This window comes from Copadichromis virginalis, linkage group LG10, assembly GCF_057382275.1.
Source record: "Copadichromis virginalis isolate Kocher_CV1m ecotype Utaka linkage group LG10, C_Virginalis_male_GT1.1, whole genome shotgun sequence".
Lineage (NCBI taxonomy): Eukaryota > Metazoa > Chordata > Actinopteri > Cichliformes > Cichlidae > Copadichromis > Copadichromis virginalis.
This window is the reverse complement of record NC_140627.1, coordinates 32,347,797-32,366,797: the sequence shown is the minus strand read 5'-3', so window position 1 is coordinate 32,366,797 and position 19,001 is coordinate 32,347,797. Positions and strand designations below refer to the sequence as shown.

The window sequence follows — 19,001 nt, the reverse complement described above, 5'->3', positions numbered from 1 at the left end:
CAGCCTGAGCTCTTTGGGGAAGCCTTCTGAAATTTAGTCCTCAGGAATAGTTCTCCAGTCTTCTAGAAGCGCATTGAAAGCTTTTCTTTGGATATTGGCTGCCTTTTGCTCTGTTCTGTCAAGATGATCTTGGACATCTGTCAGATTTTCATACCTCATCCTTTTCTCCCTGTTTCCCATCCTTAAGATTGGCTTCTTGGTCTATTCTAAAGGAAGCCACTTCCATTTGATGATGCTTTGAAAAAAATTGTAGATTGCTCAACTGAAGGACCAGATACATCCTGTGTCAGGGCCTTTAAGGAAATCACTTTCAGATTCTCCTTGTCTGCTGTAAATAGTTTTTAGACTTCTTCTGATCTCCACTTGTCCAGTTTCCTCAAATTTTTAAGGACACACTACATATCTCGGCATTGTGTGCGGTGTTTGTGACTAATAGCTCCTTGGGAATTACATTGTTGTTGCAAAAGTATCAGCTAAAGAAATGGGAAAAATGTGTTTAGCAACAGACTGCTAGTAAAAAGTTCTTGAAGATATTGAAGAATTCAACAAACATCAGCAGACAACAAAAGAAAATTCCTCAGAAAATGGTCAGGTACAAGGACTTGACTGAAGGAAATGACTGAAAAAGCAGCAAATGGTAAAAGAAAACATTTGAAAGACCTTCAGAAACCCTGGAGAACTACTGAACAAGAGCATTAAAAACTGTCTGGCTCCTTGGCCATTAGGTCCATCTAGGAGGTTTGAAATTTGGAAAACTAAAAACTGTGCACTTATTAGGAAACCACACTGTGCTTTGGACCAATCAAACCTGAAGGTAAAACTAGAAGTTGTTTAACTGGTTGCCTGATCATATTTCTCCTCAGCACTTAGACTTCACTGTAAACTAAATTGCCCTCTACAGCAGGTGTTTTGTTTGAGGAGGCCCCAAATCCAGATGAACAGAGTTTTATTTTGGGATATTTTCAAGTATTTTGTTGGCAGAGAGCCCCAAACAGGGTAAATAAAAAGCAAAAAAGCCCTCTACAAGTTTACAGTCGGCTCATTCAAAAGTTATTCCTCTCGTCTCCTGAGCAATAAAAGGAGAGCAAAACCTAAGAAAAGTTGTTCTGCAAGCTGCTCCATAAACACATTAACCCATAACTCATTTTACTCCCCTCATTGATTGGAACAAACCATCTCTCTCGGTCTGCACAGCCACAAACCACCGCTGCATGAATCCCCTCCTCCCCCCATCCTCCCGGGGCTCGTATGAGGCTGGTGTTGCACCGGCTGCGGACAGGAGGAGCTCTCCAGCCATAAAAAGGTAAAGGAGCCATTACGGTGCACCTCGGGGAGGCATCGCCATCAAATGACCTGGAACACTTTTAAAGCAGAGTCTCAGCTGACTTCCTCAGACAGCTGCTGTTGAATAAATCTTTCACCACGAGGGGCAGACGGTGTGAGACACTCCAGAACCTGTGTGTAAATGTGTGTGTGGGCGGCGGGATAAATTCGTGTGTCTGTGTGCTTGTGATGGGCAACAGTACAAACAGGTTGGGCAGGTAAAGGTGAGGTGAGGTCAAGGTATCAGTTCGGTTTTATTTCATGTCTCCAGAGGTTTTCTGTTGCTTCCTGCAGCTTGGAGGGAAAAGACTCCCGTAGGAATACAAATGTTCTCTGCATGAGCTATATTATCACTTACCCTTTTTCCCCGATGCTGACTTCTGTGGCTTTTTTAGCCCTCAACACACCGCATATTACTTCCATTTAGCAGGGTGGAACGACCACCCTGCTAAATGGTGATAGGTACCTGCTGTTAGGAGGAAGACATCACCTAATGGCTAAGCTAATATTTCTTTAATGGTTGTTATCAGTCCTGTATAATGCATACATCTGCAGTTTTTATTATCTTTGTCTGATGTGCATATTTGTGAAGATATGATGGTAAATCCATCCAAGTGAGCCACGCACTATATGAGCAAAAACATCGGGCCACATCTACACTAGCTTTTCCAAAAGCCGTGCCCCTACTGCAGCTTCCACTCTTCTGTGAAGAATTTCTACAAGATTTTGAAGCATGCCTGTGGGAATTTTTGTCAGTTTATCCAGAAAAGCTTTTGTGAGGTCAGACACTGGATGTTGTATGTGGAGCCCAGGCTTGCCATTTCCATTGTAGTTCATCTCAAAGGTGGTTGATGGGTTTGAAGTCAGGGCTCTACACGTTTTTCCACACCAAAATCATCCAGCCATGCTTTTACGGACCTTGCTGTGGCATCCTATTACAGTACCATGCACGAATTCATTGAGCGCTTTACAACAAGACATTCTTTGGGAAATGTTTGCAAAGGCAGACTGCATGGCTAGGCGCTCGATTTTTTACACCCATGTCAATGGAACTGGGAAGTGAAAAAATATGTGGCCTAATACTTTTGTCCACGTATCTCAAAAGAGAGAACCCTGGTTCCACAAATGAACACTTTTAGGATGGGCTAAGACCGACATTTACTCACGTGTGATGTGTAATAAATTACTTTTTGGAGCAACGACACCAACACTTAACAAACACCCACATTTGTTGAGTTTATAGATTCGACAAGGTAACGTTTCTTTTTGTAAATGTATGTACAGTTATGGTTTCAGACTCTTGTGCATCCGAACTTAGCTTCTAGTTTGTTTCTCTGTATTCTGTCAGAGAGAAAACAGCTTTCGAGGGTCTCGTGATGAAAATGTTTAAATGCATCTCCGCGGGCTTCACAACAGTTTGTGCTTGCATGTGATGACTTTCTTGTGTAACTGCCAGTGTCTTCCTTGCCCGTCTCAGACAGACTGCGTGGCCTTTCTTGCTAACTGGTGCGGGCTGTGATGTAAATCTGCACTGGTCTGTCTCACCTTGGTGGATAACCAACAGAGAGTCAATTAAGGTTGAACTATGACAGCACCGGTGTTCAGCTCACACTTGATGCAGCGTCCTTGTAATTAAACATGCCAGCAGCTACACATGTGAAGTGCAGCCTGTCCAGATGGCTGTAACAAGGACGCCTTAAGTCACTGCGCATGTGCGCTCGGGAATTACGGGTCGTTCTTTGCGTGCTTTAAAAAAATGCTTCGAGAAGAGTGTGCACGACTCTATTTCATTATCTGCCTGTGTGGTCTGTGGGTGTCTAATAGCCAAAACCTTTCTGTAATTGCAGTGGCGGCGCCTGAGGAGAGAGGGGGAGCGTGAATGTGTGTTAGACAGAGGTTTGACAAATGGACATTTGCAACCCTAATGGAGTGTGAGAACGCGATTCTAATTATATGCACTGCCCACCGTTAGTCCAACAGCCTCATTTCTGACCACACATCCATGAAATCTGTGAGATTGCATTTAATTGGACTAAACTGGATTCAAGGGCACCTTCCTGAGACCGCCTCCCGCCCGCCCTCCCTCCCTCCCTGTGTCCATCTCATATCAGCAGTCTGTCTTAATGTACGAAACAGTTTTTGTGGGAAACTTTTAAACACTTTCTTCTTCCTAATCCTCCTCCGCTGATTTTAGCAGATTTGACATGACACGACTGGTGCAACCTAAGGAGGGAAATCCTTTTATCAGCGCAGCCGGCCGTGATGAATGTGAAGACTGATGTGTGTAACGAATCAGGGGATGGTTGGGGGAATTTAGGAGCAGGAAGGAAAGGATGAAAGAAGGAAGGAAGCAGCATGAGTGGATGAACGAATTTGGAAGGTGGGGGGGTAAACAAGCAAAGTTTACGACAGAAAGAGGGCAGAGAAAGGAGGAAGGAAGGACGGAAAACTGGAAAGATGGATGGAAATGGAAGCTAGCAGCACATAGGAGACACTGTGGGGAAATAATTAGTAAAAGGAGGATGAGAGAGTATAAAACAGACCACCAATCATCTTATGTTCTCTTTTTTCCGCGAGGCTCTTACAGATCCTGGTGCACGGCCAGCATGTGGGAAATTGCCACCAGCCATTATGAGAACGCCGGCCCATGTTGGCGAAGGAAGCCAGCTATTGTTTGGATCGATGTTTGCTAAAAATAAGTTTGGACAGGAGAAAATGCTGAATTGAGATGGATCCCCATCAGCCAGCATGGCCGCAGGACAAGAAAAGTTAATTTGTTAACTTGTTGTCGGTGCGCAGAGCGAGAGCTTTGTGCAAAAACCACTTTTAGAGTAACAGGACTCAAAGACAGGAAGAAGTTTTTACCTCAAACCACTCATTGTGTGCTTGATGGCTAACAGTGCAGGCACAGATTTTTAAAAGAGAGGAAGTTAGATACACAAGGGCAAACAGGCTATGTGAATCTATGTAGCGCTATAATGAATCCTGCACAGGTTGCAGCATTCATACTGTGCAGGCAGAGTCAATGGCAATGTGATGCTAATGCAGTCAGCCCCACCCACGTGCATGTTAATCAGAAAGGGCAACCAATCAGCAGAAAGCTGGCTATAAATGAAAGGAGGTTTTGATCTGAGGAGAGCACATGTATGAATACGTTTACTGTATTATCTTGAATTGTAAATAATGCAAGTCTACCAGCATCTAAGAGGGTAACATGGAACTGAAAGTGAATATAATCGATTTTTTTCTTTCCTCTAGTCCTTAAAAAGAGACGCCGTGTTTCAGATCGACGATGACCTGAAGGCTCGGTATAAGAAAATAAAGAATATTTATTATTCGCTGGGATTTTTTTAGCTAATTGAAACTGTGTTGGAATACATTCATACATACAGTCACTTCTGCTGGCACCATTTTAATGAGGTTAGTATGGGAAGCTTCAAACTAGCCTGCTGGCCCTGTTTGGTGGAGTTCGTTAAAGTCGATTAGAAATGAATGAACAAAACTCCAAATGAGACAAATAACACTCATTAAAAAAACTGTCATTTTCATAACGAAGAGAGTGATGAGCAGAAGCAGAGAAATCTTAACAGCGATTAATCAATTATTCTTTTAATCGCTGAAAGCTACTAAAGAAAAAAATACAAATGAATAAAAAGATGAAAATGCTTCTTCTCACAGCAAAGTTCAGGACGAGTTTGGTGGTACAGCAGCAGATACTTGTGTTTATCTGCCAGATGGCAGCGTGGTAAACAGGCTGTGGATGGAGTGTGGGTGTCGTCTTTAAATATCTTTCAGAATTTTATAAAAATAGCAGCCTAGTTTCATTCCTGGAAATCTTGAGAATGGAGGTCAATGCAAATAGATGCAGTTGGTGGTTGAAAAGTTTTTTCTCATCTTTGTGAAGAAAAAACACAAAAATTCCACTTTTAGTGGCTTTTTGGTTTTTAAAAAATGCTGAGATCCTTTCTGATTCAAAGGCACTCTTCAGAAAAATATGTCATATTGTACATTACGTTGCACTTACACATGTAAGCAAGCAACCAAAAATTGCAGATACTAATTCTGCAGAAATCAAGCTAGAAGTGGGTCCATAAATTGCAACAGATAGTTTAGGTAAAATGTTTAATTGTGGTTTAACAGGGTCTGAACTCTTGACTCTTTGGCTTTCTTGACTCGTCAGACTTATTCTTACCCCGAGACCCTGGTGTGGTGAGATCTCATGCCAAAATGCAGAAAATAACATCCCAGTTGTATTAAACCCAACATAACCCCATAAACTCCTGCTTCGGTGGACACACAGTACCTCTCCGTCTTTGGACTCCAGTCGCAGCTCGCTCCTGCAGATGGCCTGGATGTCTCCGGCCTCAGCCAGGATCTGGATTCCCTTCGGGGCCTCCATCAGCAGAGAGCGGGTGGGAGACTCCAGCCTGGAAACATACAGAGGCAGCAGCTTACAAACGGCAGGTACAACGTTCAGGGTGAGGGGCTGAAGTGAACTCTAACAGGGTAAGGAAGAGCACCGATTCATGTGTGATGGGTGGTGAATAGTTTACATGATACATATGGCACAGGAGCCTTCAAGGTTTACATGGAAACCAAGCACCAAGTTAACAGATGTATCAGAAAATAAAGATTAAATTCAGCAGTTGTATAAGTTCTATTAGTAAATACACCCACAGCCAGTGCTCATCAGTATCAGACTGAAAGTGGAAACGTTTTAAAAACTTGATTCACGTCAAACTAACATATTTATGTAAGGAAATCTGCTCATTAGACTACTGCATTACAGACATTTACAGCATTACTTTTACCAGTAAATATTTGTTTCTATGAATAAACAGTTGTATAGAATTATGTGAAGGCCGTTTTGGGTACGTGGAGCATCTGTTCAGCTAACAGAAAAACCAAATGAATGGATTATCCACTTCTATTTGTGAATGACAGTGGAGGTTCCAGACCTCTGAATCGCTGCTAACATGTCTTCAATTCCTTCAATGATCTTAAATTATACCAACATTTGTTTTATACCTAATTCACCAAGACGTCAACAATTTGTAGTTAGAATAAGCCACAGGTTTCAAGATGTCCAGAAAAGTTACAAATTGGGAAAAAAGTTGAAAGTGGATGTAGAGTACTGTGCTATCTCTATATTTTGCTTCCAAGTGTTGAGTGAGCAACAGTGGTCAAGCCAAATATTGACTTTCAAGCTTGTTAGAATTGTACAAGCTCTGTTTTTGCCTTTTATCCTCTATTTCCATCTGTGTTTGCACACGTTTCATGTTTTTCTAGCTAAATATTTAAAACATGAGGGCTAAATCAAGACTTGTGCGCACAGTACTCTATTACCCATTTTTATGTCTTTGCGGTTCCTCCACAGTGACCTGAACTTACGTGTAATGAAAAAACAAAAACAGTCTGAAGAATTGAAGAAAAACGTGAGAACAGCCACTCTGAAACCAGTGCTGTGAATGGAGCACAAAGTGGATCTGACACTCGAACACTACGGCCCCTCTCTGCATGCTGTGGCTGTTCAAAATTTCTGCATGAGGATTAAAAAAAAATCAGCCCACTCGGCTTCACATCTTGACAAAACCACTCAGAGGCACAAGCCGATCTCTACAGGAAGCTGCAGAGATGTCAGAACGCCTCACGACAGTCAAACCTAAACAGGAGCGCTCTGTACACTTCCTGTCTTCCTGTCACCACGCTGGTTGTGGATAAAATACGTGATGGTTTTTTTTCCACATGGAAGGTTTTAGCTGATACCACAACGAGAGAATGCGAGGTTTTGTTCTGAATGAAGCGTAGCTAACGAATACTTGGATTCTTTGCAGTCAGCGACTGCCTGAAGTCTACAAATGATGGACATCACCAAATGTTGAGGTTCCTCGCTTGATGTTCTCCGTCAGGCTTTGACTGTAGTCACCCACAGTTGTTCCCTGTTTGTGGGTCTCTCTGCATTCTGTTTGCTATTTAATAATGCAAAACCTGCTCTGCTGGATACGAATCAGATGACAAACGTGACAATCAAAGAATATCCCATTTCTTTGCACTGAGAAACTCGTGGATTGGATCTTTTGACGCAAAAGAATCCAAAACCATGGATCTTTAGCAGTTTGTTTTGGGTCGTTATTTGCTGTCTGATCAGGTTTGCTCTGTTTTCTGAGTCTGAGCAGAGAGAACAGCTCTGTACACATCAGAAGTCATCCTGTTTCTATCAGCAGTTCCACTGGCAGCCACACATACAAACTAAATCCACCGTAACTAACAGGTGATGCAGTATACTGAGAATGTGAGTGTTTCTCTCCTACTTCATATTTTTTCACCTTGGTTTCATCTGTCCAAAGATTTTTTCCAGAACTTTTCTGAAACAGGTTCTTTTACAGGTTTTCTTTGGAAAGTGTCATCTGTCCTTAAAACCAGTGGTTTGTGTTGTAAAGCTTCTGTGTTCATGAGGGCGTCTCATTTATCCAGAACAATGATAGGCCCACCTCTTTGAGTGTTCTTAATTTGGTTAAATGTTGTGAATGCGTTTTTGTTGGAAACAACGTTGTTATTGAGTTTAGCTGCCGTCTTTGGTCTTTCAGGCCTTTTGGTGTGGCTGGAGAGTTTATTATAAGCAGCTGCAACAACCACCGTGGGTTGGTTGTTGGGAGGCAACCTGTTTCCAAACAATTGTGATCCAATTCAGGCTGGTAACATATTAAAAAATTCATTTATCATCTAAGAATTATACACAGACTGCAAACACAACCCAGCTAACGTAATCTCTAGCAGAGTCAGTCTGTGCCGATGAGCACAACTCAACTGCAACACAGCTCTTGGGAACAGGGTCTCGTTTCAATTGGTAGCATCTAGTTGTGTTGTGGTATTCCTGTATAAATGCATGAATGCAGCGTGCCTATGTATAACTCTTCAGGTAAATTACTATCCTGCAGCAACTAAATTTCCGAATATTGTATACTGAATATGATTCAGACAGTAACAGAATTGCAAATTTTGCAAAGTTATCATAAACAGATTGCATGTAATTGCCAAACTGACCTCATTCAATTGCAAACCGATGAGAGCGACAGCTGTTGGCTCCGCCTATTTAGGTGAAGGTCAAGGTTCTTTATTTGTCACATGCATAGTTATACAAGTATAACACACAGTGAAATGTAGCCTGACACGCTCCTCGACATGTGCAAAAAAATTGGGGGGGGGGGGGTGTAGAGGAAAAACATTATATATATACATATATATATATATATATATATATATTATATATGGAATATATAGGAATTGAAATGTACATTGTGCCTTGGTTTAGTGTCTGGAAGAGTCCTGTCTCAGTCAATTAAAGATGACGTGAGAGGGCGGGTGTGTGTGTTTAGGGCACGGATGGCTTGGGGATAGAAGCTCCTCTTGAGTCTCTCTGTCCTTGCCCGGAAGATGCGGAACCTTCTACCAGATTGCAGAAGTTGGAACAGTTTGTTGCCAGGATGGGACGGGTCCTTCAGTATCTGCGCTGCTCTAGTCCGGCATCTCCTGGTGTAGGTGTCCTGAAGCGGGGGGAGAGCAATCCTGCAGCAGCGTTCTGCTGTACGGATCACTCTCTGGAGAGCTTTTTGGTCCTTCACACAGCTGTTCCCAAACCACGATGTCATGTTCTGTGTGAGGATGCTCTCCACAGCGCCTGTATAGAAAATCCTGAGGATCTTTGGAGAGACCCTGAACTTCCTCAGTTGTCGTAGGTGATACAGGCGCTGCCTAGCCTTTTTGGTCTGGACCTGAATGTGGGCAGCCCATGTCAGGTCTGAGGAGATGTGGACACCAAGATACTTGAAGGACTGCACCCTCTCCACTGGAGCTCCATTGATGATAATGGGCTTGTAGTCTCTGTGCTGACCCCTTCTGAAGTCCACCACCAGCTCCTTGGTCTTGCTGACGTTCAGCTGGAGGTGGTTGTCCTGGCACCACGATGCCAGATTCTTCACTTCATCCATGTCGGCCGTCTCATCGTTGTTGGAGATGGCTGGGTGCCATCTCCAACAACTGATGACACAGTGGTGTTGGGTACACCACTGTGTCATCAGCAAACTTCACAATGGTGTTGGAGCCATGGTGTATTTACTGCTTTATTATCATATGAAGACAGCAGCCGACGGAGTGGTCACAGATCCAAAGGAACCACTTTAGTGCTGCTATCTCCAACCACTGTTTCCCCCGTGTGGCCGTAGCTTTAGCCTCTGTGCACTCAGAGTGTTAATCTGAAGCATGTTTTCACTCTATTTCCTCAGCTGAGACTCTGTTTCCAAATCTTTTTTCATGCATTTAAAACCCAGATAAACATGATGTGTTGACTGGTTTATTTATTACAGCAGGGATTCTCGTTTATAAAGTAGAAAGGTAAGACAGAAACTACTCGGAGACGGCATTGCTGAAGAGTTTTTTGGCGGTGGTGGTGGAGTAAGAAACAAACTCATAAATCAAAGCTTCTATATGACTTGCAAAGTGTGATTAATCACTGGCTCTGTGCATATTTTTAGTCTACTGTAAATTACCCTCTAAAGTTTCTTTTAACTGTATTTTAAAGCTAAGATTATAACGAACTCCTCCACTCTTTAAATACACAGTCTTGAACTGGAAGTTGTGTATCTGCTTGAACACTCCGCTTTAAGTTTAAAATGCACAAATAATTACAGGAATACTTATGTGAAAGGTGTAGAAACATCGATTGCAGTGAGGAACTATTACCCAGCTCTGCAGTTCAGCTAAGTACTACTAAACATTCACCTGAGCAAAAAACTGCAAAGTAAATTAAAAGTGTGCACACCTGTATTTTCACATTTTTCCTTCCTGTCAAACATGATGAGAAAAGCTAGAAATAAGAAGAAAGTTTAAAAAAAATACACTATAAATTTCTGAAAATCCATATAACAGAACTCTGAAACTGTTTATATGCAATATATAAGAAATCTATATGAGAAAAATCACAACAGGGAGTAAAGTCATGCAAGTTGCATCGGTGAGAGTAACAGAGATTACAGAAGAAGCACAAGAATAAGATGGTAGATGAACCCATGTGTGCTAACAATCTCTAGATGCTGGTGTCATCCCTCGAGTTTGCTCCTGGCATCATTAATGAATAAATTCACCTGGGTGGTGACCTGCGTTCCCCCGAGAACAAAGAACACTGAGGCGCTGTACTACAGTTGCACCAGATGGAAATGTTGAAAGAGGCAAGAAAGAAAACCAGCAGCAAAGTTCACTTTAGTTTCAGAGTTCGGCGTCGGGTTATCTGGGAGGAAAGAAATTCCAGGATTTTCTTCGTTTCATGACCAAAGTAGCTTAAAGCTCTTCAAATGACAGGACGTCAGTTCAGAGGAGTTTAATATGGAGAGAAAGATAAATTTACAGTACTGACTTTTTTATATGCGTACGATTGTGTTATTATTCTAAAGTCCTTCTAGAACAGGTTATTCATTCTTGCATTAAAAATAGAAAATCCTGCTTGTGCTGATGCCACATATACCTGTTTAAAAAGAAAAGAATAAAGCTTTGTTTTCAGTCACACTTTGATAGTTTGTTGCAGTCTACTTGGTAAACGGACTGACTCTTATGTAGCGCTTTCCACACTACCTGAGCACCAGAGCACTTTATACAACATACCTCACTCCCATACATACAAACACTTTTTTCTATGCTTAAGTGCTTGTTGTCTAATATCCACACAGACTCACACTCCAAAGGATGCATTGGAGAGCAAGTCCGAGGATATTTGGCAAACGGGGCTCAAACCACGAGATTACCTGCTCTACCCCATGAGCTACAGTAACTCAGCCAAGGAAAAGCAAAAATGGACACTAGCACTGGACAGTTGTTGATTGGCATTTTTTTCGGGAGGCAAGGACATGAAGACCAGTCTCAATTCCTTCTGTGGCATTCAGTGGTGAATTTATCACAAACAACATGGATCCATCCTGCCTTGTAGTTTCAGGTCAGGGTGGTGGAGTAATGATGTGGGGAGATATTTTTTGGATCCCACCAGCTGAGCCTCTTCAAACACCACAGCGTACCTGAGTATTGTTGGTGACCACGTCTACGTCTTTATAACTCTGTATCAATGGATCAAGCTTGGCTATCTAAAACTGGCCTCCAGAGTCACCGGAACTCAATCACATCTCTGATGTGGTGGAATGGCAGAGCTACATCGTTGATGTGCAGCTGACAAATCTGCAGCACGTGTTGGTAGTGATGCTATCATGTCAATACTGACCAAAATCTCTGAGGAATGTTTCTAGCATCGCGTTGCATTTCATAAAGACTTAAAGAAACAAGAAGGGGGTCCAACCTGGAAGTAGCAAGGTGTACGTAATGAAGTTGGTGAGAATATTGGTAATTATTTCCTATTATAATGTCCCTGACATTACCCTTGGTAATAAAGTAGTTTGATTAAACTAAGAAGCCATGCTGACATGTTGTTTTTTCATTTAAAATCCCAGCAGTTACTGTATTTGTAACACCAGTGAGCTCGAACTAAAGAAACCTCTGTTCCAGGCAAATGAGCGAATTACCAAATTGAAACTTCAGCTTCCTTTGCTTTATCCCTTGATCTCTGCCACAAGGGTTAATCCCCACTGCATATTAATTACTGCACATTGAACAGAGGCTGGTAATTAATTAAATACATAGTCGTTAATAACATAATGTCATTGTGGCTGATTGACTTGACCGCGTGCTTAGTCTTTATGATAAGCGCTCTTATAAAGACGTGCTCTGTATAGATGGTGTGAATCAGTCCTTCGGTTAACTTCCTTTCTCTGCTACTGAACATTTCTGACGAATCACTCATTACTGTATATCAGCCCCGTGCTCATTTCTATAGTTTTTGCCTGCCGTGATCGATTTGTATTCTCAGCGAGCTGTGTCACTGGAGGGCAAATAAAAACAGATTAGAGACAACACAATTTAAAACTGTTGTATCTGGACATTAAGAGAGCATGGACTAGACTTTAATCTTACACTTTGCAAAACAAGGGAGTAAAAATTGATCCCATAGAGGTGGTTCGGAGAATACTGAAATGCCTCTTCAAGCCAAAGAAAAAAGCCCTGAATGCCGATGACTGAGAACATCCAGCTCCTCATTACTCTTCGGACTTTTCTCATCGCCTCTCAAATTCAGGGTTTGAGTGCAAGTTTGATGACGGAGTATCACGATGAGTGTTTTCAAACTAAGTAACCCACTTTTTTGGAACCTGACCAACTGTATTTCAGCTCCTTGTCAACTCTGGTAGCACTCAGAACATAAAAGTCACGTCAGTTGGTGGATGTGGCTAAAAAACCGGAGACGCTGTAGCAACTCATTCAGAAGAGAGTCCCACCCTAAAGCATAGCGTGCTTGATCATCTGTTTGACTCTAACGGGGAACATAAATTACAGCATAGCCATTGTATTGCATTCAGTAGGATTTCAAACTAGTGATTAAGGATATAAACTCATCAGCCATGCGTATAATACAGTTATGTATCAAGAGAGCTCACTCCTGTTTTCTCATGGACTTCTAGGTCAAAACGCTATCAGTTGATGACGATGTATTACTCGCATCACTTTGCTTAGAAGTCGGAGGAACCCCTGCTCCAAAATCAACACCTTCAGGCTTGATAGATATTAGAAGGCATTTAGCTTTCCTGTTGACAGCTTAAGTGTTTTATTCAATTCAATCTTATTTATACAGCACCAAATCACAACAATAGCCGCCTCAAGGTGCTTTATATTGTAATGTAGACCCTTACATACAGAGAAAAACCCAATAATCATATGACCCCTATGAGCAGCACTTTGGCGACAGTGGGAAGGAAAAACTCCCTTTTAACAGGAAGAAACCTCCAACCAGGCTCAGGGAGGGGCGGGGCTATCTGCTGCAAACGGTTGGGGTGAGAGAAGGAAGACAGGATAAAGACATGCTGTGGAAGAGAGACAGAGGTTAATAACAGATATGATTCAATGCAGAGAGTGAAGAAGAAATACTCAATGCATCATGGGAATCATGAGAATCAGCATTACTAAGGGAGGATTCAGGGTCACCTGGTCCAGCCCTAACTATATGCTTTAGCAAAAAGGAAAGTTTGAAGCCTAATCTTGAAAGTAGAGATAGTGTCTGTCTCCCGAATCCAAACTGGAAGCTGGTTCCACAGAAGAGGGGCCTGAAAACTGAAGGCTCTGCCTCCCATTCTACTTTTAAAGTGTACTTATGTAGTTTTACAGTCAGATGGCACAACAATAGATATTTTGCCACAATGACAACATGTATTCTTTTAGAACAAAGGTGAGGCTTTCAAACCCAAGAGCTTTATACTAGCTGTCAAGCATGGTGGGGGGTCGCATCATGCTCTACAGATGTTTTGCTGCCAGTGGTTTTGGCACAAAGTGGATTGAATGATGAAGGAGGACAACTTCACCTCAAATCAACAGCAGGATGGTTGAAACACAAATGAGTGTTCTAACAGGACAAAGATCCCAAACACATGGATACAAAGCAGGCAAACCTCCTAAATCGTAAGCTCCTAAAACCTCTAATTTTAATTTGTGACCACATTTAACAGCTGAGTCCATGCAAGGAAACCACACTGCTACCAATTCTGCCACGAGGTGAAAGTAGAAAATACAGAACACGTGATGGAGCGAATTCCAACAAAAGGTGCTGATAAAGAAATATAAAAAGCATAAAATCTAACAAATCACAAGAGGTAGACACAAGAAGGAGGACAGGAATATTTATATACTGAAGGTTGATTGACAAATAACAGCAAGTGGGACTAGACACAAGTGAAAACCATGAAACAAGTAAAATCTGCACAGGATATGAAAAGAAAACTAAGCTTCAAAGTAGAAAACAATCGTAAAGCAAATACTAAACACAGACTAGAGACATTAAAGGTAAAGAAGGATGAAGGTATAAACAGGAAAGACAAGAAAGAGGCAGGAACGAGGAGATACTGAGGGAAATCCAACGGAAACTGACTTTAAATAATCCAAAGGTCAAAGGCTGCTGCTCGTCCTTGTCCTGTATAAATAAATAAAAATGAATACACCGCAAGACGAAGAAGTTTGTTCAGCGTTCAAAGGACCTCAGACATATTCTGTGTCAGTGGAAGGCAGGTTATAAAAAGAAATCCTCCTCTATTACTCCTTCTAAAGGCCTTCCTCCTCTCTCATCTCCGCTCATTCTCCCAGGTTGCTCCTCGGGGAGTCAGACAATGAAATATTTCTCTCTCCCCGGCTTGTATCCGTATTCATTTCCTCTTCACCACCCCTGCAAATTGAAACTTTGTCTCATGCTCTTTCCCATCTCCTCACCTCTCGTTCTAATATAAAGTGTTTTTCATATTTTAAAAAAATCCAGACTTAAAACAGAAGCTGTGTGTACAGAACAGATGTCAAAGTGAAGAATGCTTCTTTAATGTGATCCTTCCATCAGGCTGTGGGATATTTATGTACTTCCACTTTATAATAATATATTCCTCTGCCTGTTATTCGTCTTTTGACTCTTACCTTTATTCCCTTGCTGTCGCCTATTAGTTTCGCGGCTGCCACCGCCTCATTTCCCCACAGCGATCAATACAGTTTCATCTCGCTCTCTTTCATGTCTTCCATTCCACTTTTGGACATCCTCATTTCCTCTCTCTCCTTTCTCGGCCCTGCCTCATATCTACAACTACAATCAAAGGTTAATAACTCTTCACACTTCCTCCTCATATTGTCTGCCTTCAGATAACAACTGGTGTGTTTTTTTTAATGACATCGACTGTAAACTTGCACAGACCGAAGCCTGCAGGCGGCGTCTGCACGCTCCCCGTTGGCTGCGCCTGACTCCTTTGTCCTTGGCCACGGCGCCTTCGCCTGATTAGCTGCCACCGTTTGCAGCGGTCAGAGCTGTTTGGTGTTATAAATATAGTGTAAGCTATGTTGAGTTGGAACGGGCTGCCTTTGTGCTACATAGAAAATCATAGGTTAAATGGCAATCTGGGGCAGTAAGAGTGCTGCTGATCGCTTCGCGGGGCTTTATGATTGGTCACTCGTACACTCTGCTGGAGAGCAGGCCATCCTCTCAATTACCAAGATCAGTGTGAGCAGAAGGTGTGGAGGACAGCGAGGAAGAAGAAAGGAGTGGGTGTGATATTAGAGAGGACAGACAGAGGGGGGAGGAGGGGAAATAAGGGCTTGGATGTGCTGTCTTAATTCTTTTCTCTTGGTTGTGATAATGCTCAGATGTGCTAAATGTGCCTGCAGAGGGAGGCCACCTTGAGTCGTGATCTCTTTTGTCATGGCGCTATCTGCTGAATAAATATTTCTTTTTGTTGTTGCAGTTTTGTTCTTTTTCAAACTGCTTAGGCTCGGATTAATGAAACAAAAAGAAAGGGTGACATGGGAGGACGAATGAGGGATGAAAGGAGGGAGATCAGAACCTGGTGTGACAGGGAGAGGTGAATGAAGATCGAGGTAATTGAGGCAAGAAGATGAGGATGAGGAGGAGGGGCAGGGTGAGGATGGAGAGAGAAGACGGCAAATGAAAGCGAGGCGAGAGAAGGGAGAGGAGATTGGAGATGGAGAGGAGGGCAGATGGGATATAAGAAGAGGAGAAAGAGCTGAAGGCAGCGCTCATTGAATCTGTGATTTCTTCACAGATCACAGTGGTCAGCTTGGTTGGCAGCGCCGTGACTTCTGCACTATAATTTCAGTTTCTGCAGCGCTGTTGCCTCGTGCTGAAGTACTCTAGAGGACAATAAAAACACGAGACAGAGCGGACGTCCACGTGAGAGTTATTTAATACAAAAGGAACAGGTGATTTTAAAGCACCTTTAAGGTCAAGTCCTTTCATTGTGAACGTTCACACTGAGCCTCAAGCAAGTGTTTAAATCTGTCCAAAGCATAAAAAGCAGTCTGAAAATTAATCTGTGGGACAGCTTTGGAGTTTGGCCCCTTCTCTTCTATTGGCCCGCACTGCTGTCACATGACTATCAAGGCTGTGTCTCTTTGCAGCAGCAAAAACGTCTTGAAGTAAGGCTCAAATTCAGGACGTTCACAGAGTTTTTGTTGTGTGTGGTTATTTATTCTGTTTTCTATAGTTTTGCATCTTGATTGTTTCCATATGATCTCTTCATGCTCTTCTTCTTTACCTTAAAACAGGAAGAATCAGCGCACATCGTCACCGCCGTGAGGCTGGCGTCTTTCTCAGCACTGATTTTTTGTGCCGAGGAGATATGTATTACTCCTAGATTATTGATCAGCTGTTTGTCCTCTATAAGACGTGGTTCTGATTGGATATTATTCCCATTGGTTGTGGTCATGTGACCTATCAGGTGATTTAAGATGGAGCCGCCCTGTGTTTCATTATTTGATGACGAACAGGTGTGCTTCACTGCTAGCTTCGATAAAGAAATTGCATTTCTACAGTGTGTAAACTGTTAATCCTCTACACTGCCCTCATCATCCCAACCTGTATGTATAAATGGCTGCACCTGGCTTCCTCCCTGTGTTCATCATTCTACCATCAGCACACGGGGATGTTACGGCCCTAGTGGGCCCTCCTCTTGAAATTGCCCTTGTGTGGGTGTGGTGTTGTTCTCTCTCCGCCTCCTCGTCTCTTGCTCCTCCTACCCCTCTGTCTCTCTTTCACTCTGCCCTCTCTCCAGGACGCACCTGCTGCTCATTACCCTCATTTGGCAGCTGGACCGAGTCAGCAATCACCTCTCTGAGGTTACATAGGCTGGGGGAGAACTGTGTGATGTGGGGGTTGGTTTGTTTCTGTGACTCTACACTGTTGTTCTAGGTGTTGGAAAAGACCGCGCGTGTGTCCTGGAGTCGTGGGAGTTTGTGGGGTTTAAATAGAAGCCGACTGAATTCAGTTCTATTCAGACTCACTTTCATTTTCAGTTTGTTTTATTAGGCCTAGTTAAAATGATGAACCTGTTAGTAGGGATGCACTGAGCTGATATTTGGATTGGTTTGGATATCGTGACCACGGGCTGATCTATTCAGTTCAGTTCTATGTTGCTCATGGTTTACTGTGTCATGGATTAGCAGCAGCGCACTGCCAGCAGCTTTTCCTTTACAATATGTTTTTCACCGAATCACAAACTGTGGTCAGGAGAGTTGACATGACGGCTAACACGCTCCCGTCTGCGTCTCGCTCTCCTGCTTTCGCTGCTGTGATGTTCTGTCTGATGCTTGTTGGAAAGGTTTTACTGCACTTACGGCAGCACAACATGTCATCAGCTCGATATTGTTTAACTCCACCGGTCTCTCCAGCTTCACGCTACACCTAACACGTGTGGTTACAAGAGGAGGTGCAGTCGCAGGGAAAGCAGGCAGAAACTAGCCTCATTTTCAAAGGCAGCAGGTGGGCCCTTCTGGCTGTTCCAGAACATACACGGTACAGGAAGACGGATGTAATTTCTTTACTGGCTTTAATATTTTAAGTATTTATTAGGATTTTTAAAAAACTGTTTAGTATTCAGTATTATTTTGGTTTTACTTGCCTGTCGAAGCCTTTGCGTCATCATTAGAGTGTCTAACGGTGCTAACAACGTTAAAATGATAAAAATGTAATCAATACAGGCAGAAGAAGAGTTACTGGAGTTACTGGAGGGAACGCTGGGTTCCCGACTGTCTCTAACCTTTTTTGTTTCTGTCCATCACCATGGTCTCAGTCCCAGTCCCATTACGCTACCGTGCACGGCGAAGCGCTACAAGATACACGAAGAACCGAGGGACAGATCAGGCTAATGCAAGTCTACCAAAGTTTCCATGAGGACCTTCACGTGTTATTTCATTCAAAGGGAGAAAAAGTTCTTCTCACTGATGCTCCCATTTTGTTTCTGTTCTGCTTTTTTGTTCTCTTCCCCTCCTGCATTCGCTTTCCTTTATATTGCTTCATACATATATTCCCTTTATCTCTCAGTTGGTCGGGATACAAATGAAGCTGCGCTTTCAAATTTGCCAGTGCGGGCGAATCACAAAGGCATTCTTCAGATGCAAAGACACATCCTGTTGACAAGGTATTACCACGCAGATGGATGTAACGGTTATGGCTTGATGAGAAGCGGCGGCTCTGGCTGGGATGTGTGTCTGGCTGCCCGAAAATGTGTTAGGGGTTAATATGATATCCTGAAATAGGATTTGATTCCTCGATTGCTACCTGCCAAGGAGCTGGGAGAGATTAGGGTAAGATTAGATTTTAGCCATGCACCAACGAGCTCGCTCGCCTTTTTCTGACATAATTGGATAGTTTGGGCCATATTTCATTCTCAATTGGCTAGTTGTCACCAAAGATGCATCAACAAAGGGGAAGAGGGAAGAAAAACTACGCCTGACTATAGACTCTTGTGTTGTGTGGACAGTGACCTGACGACAGGCTTTGGAGTGTCACCTAGGAAACGATGTATTGCATCAGTGATGTAAAAGTATCACTTTCTTATTATTTGAACGAATGATTCAGAAAGGAAGCAGCAGTGATTGATGCTTTCAGTTCATCTCAATGCAAACACCACTGAAATGCTCTTATTAGTTATTTGTCGTTTTCTATTTGACCCCTAAATCCCATCAAAGTCGTCTCCATAGCTTCGCTTCTATCACACGAAGCTCTTTTTATTTCAGTTCTCTTCAAAATCCCCTTTTGTCTCGTTTTTCTCTTA

General features: G+C 42.6%; 1 protein-coding gene across 2 annotated transcripts in view; it reads right to left on the bottom strand.

Annotated features, from left to right (window-relative positions):
- The window catches only part of sgcd (sarcoglycan, delta (dystrophin-associated glycoprotein)), a 431,268-nt gene that overhangs the window by 8,856 nt on the left and 403,411 nt on the right, over positions 1-19,001 (bottom strand). For both annotated transcript variants that reach the window (XM_085471058.1, XM_085471056.1), the window contains one exon: positions 5,627-5,750. In XM_085471058.1, the coding sequence (XP_085327184.1) occupies positions 5,627-5,750 (124 nt within the window). The remainder of the gene's footprint in view (positions 1-5,626; positions 5,751-19,001) is intronic.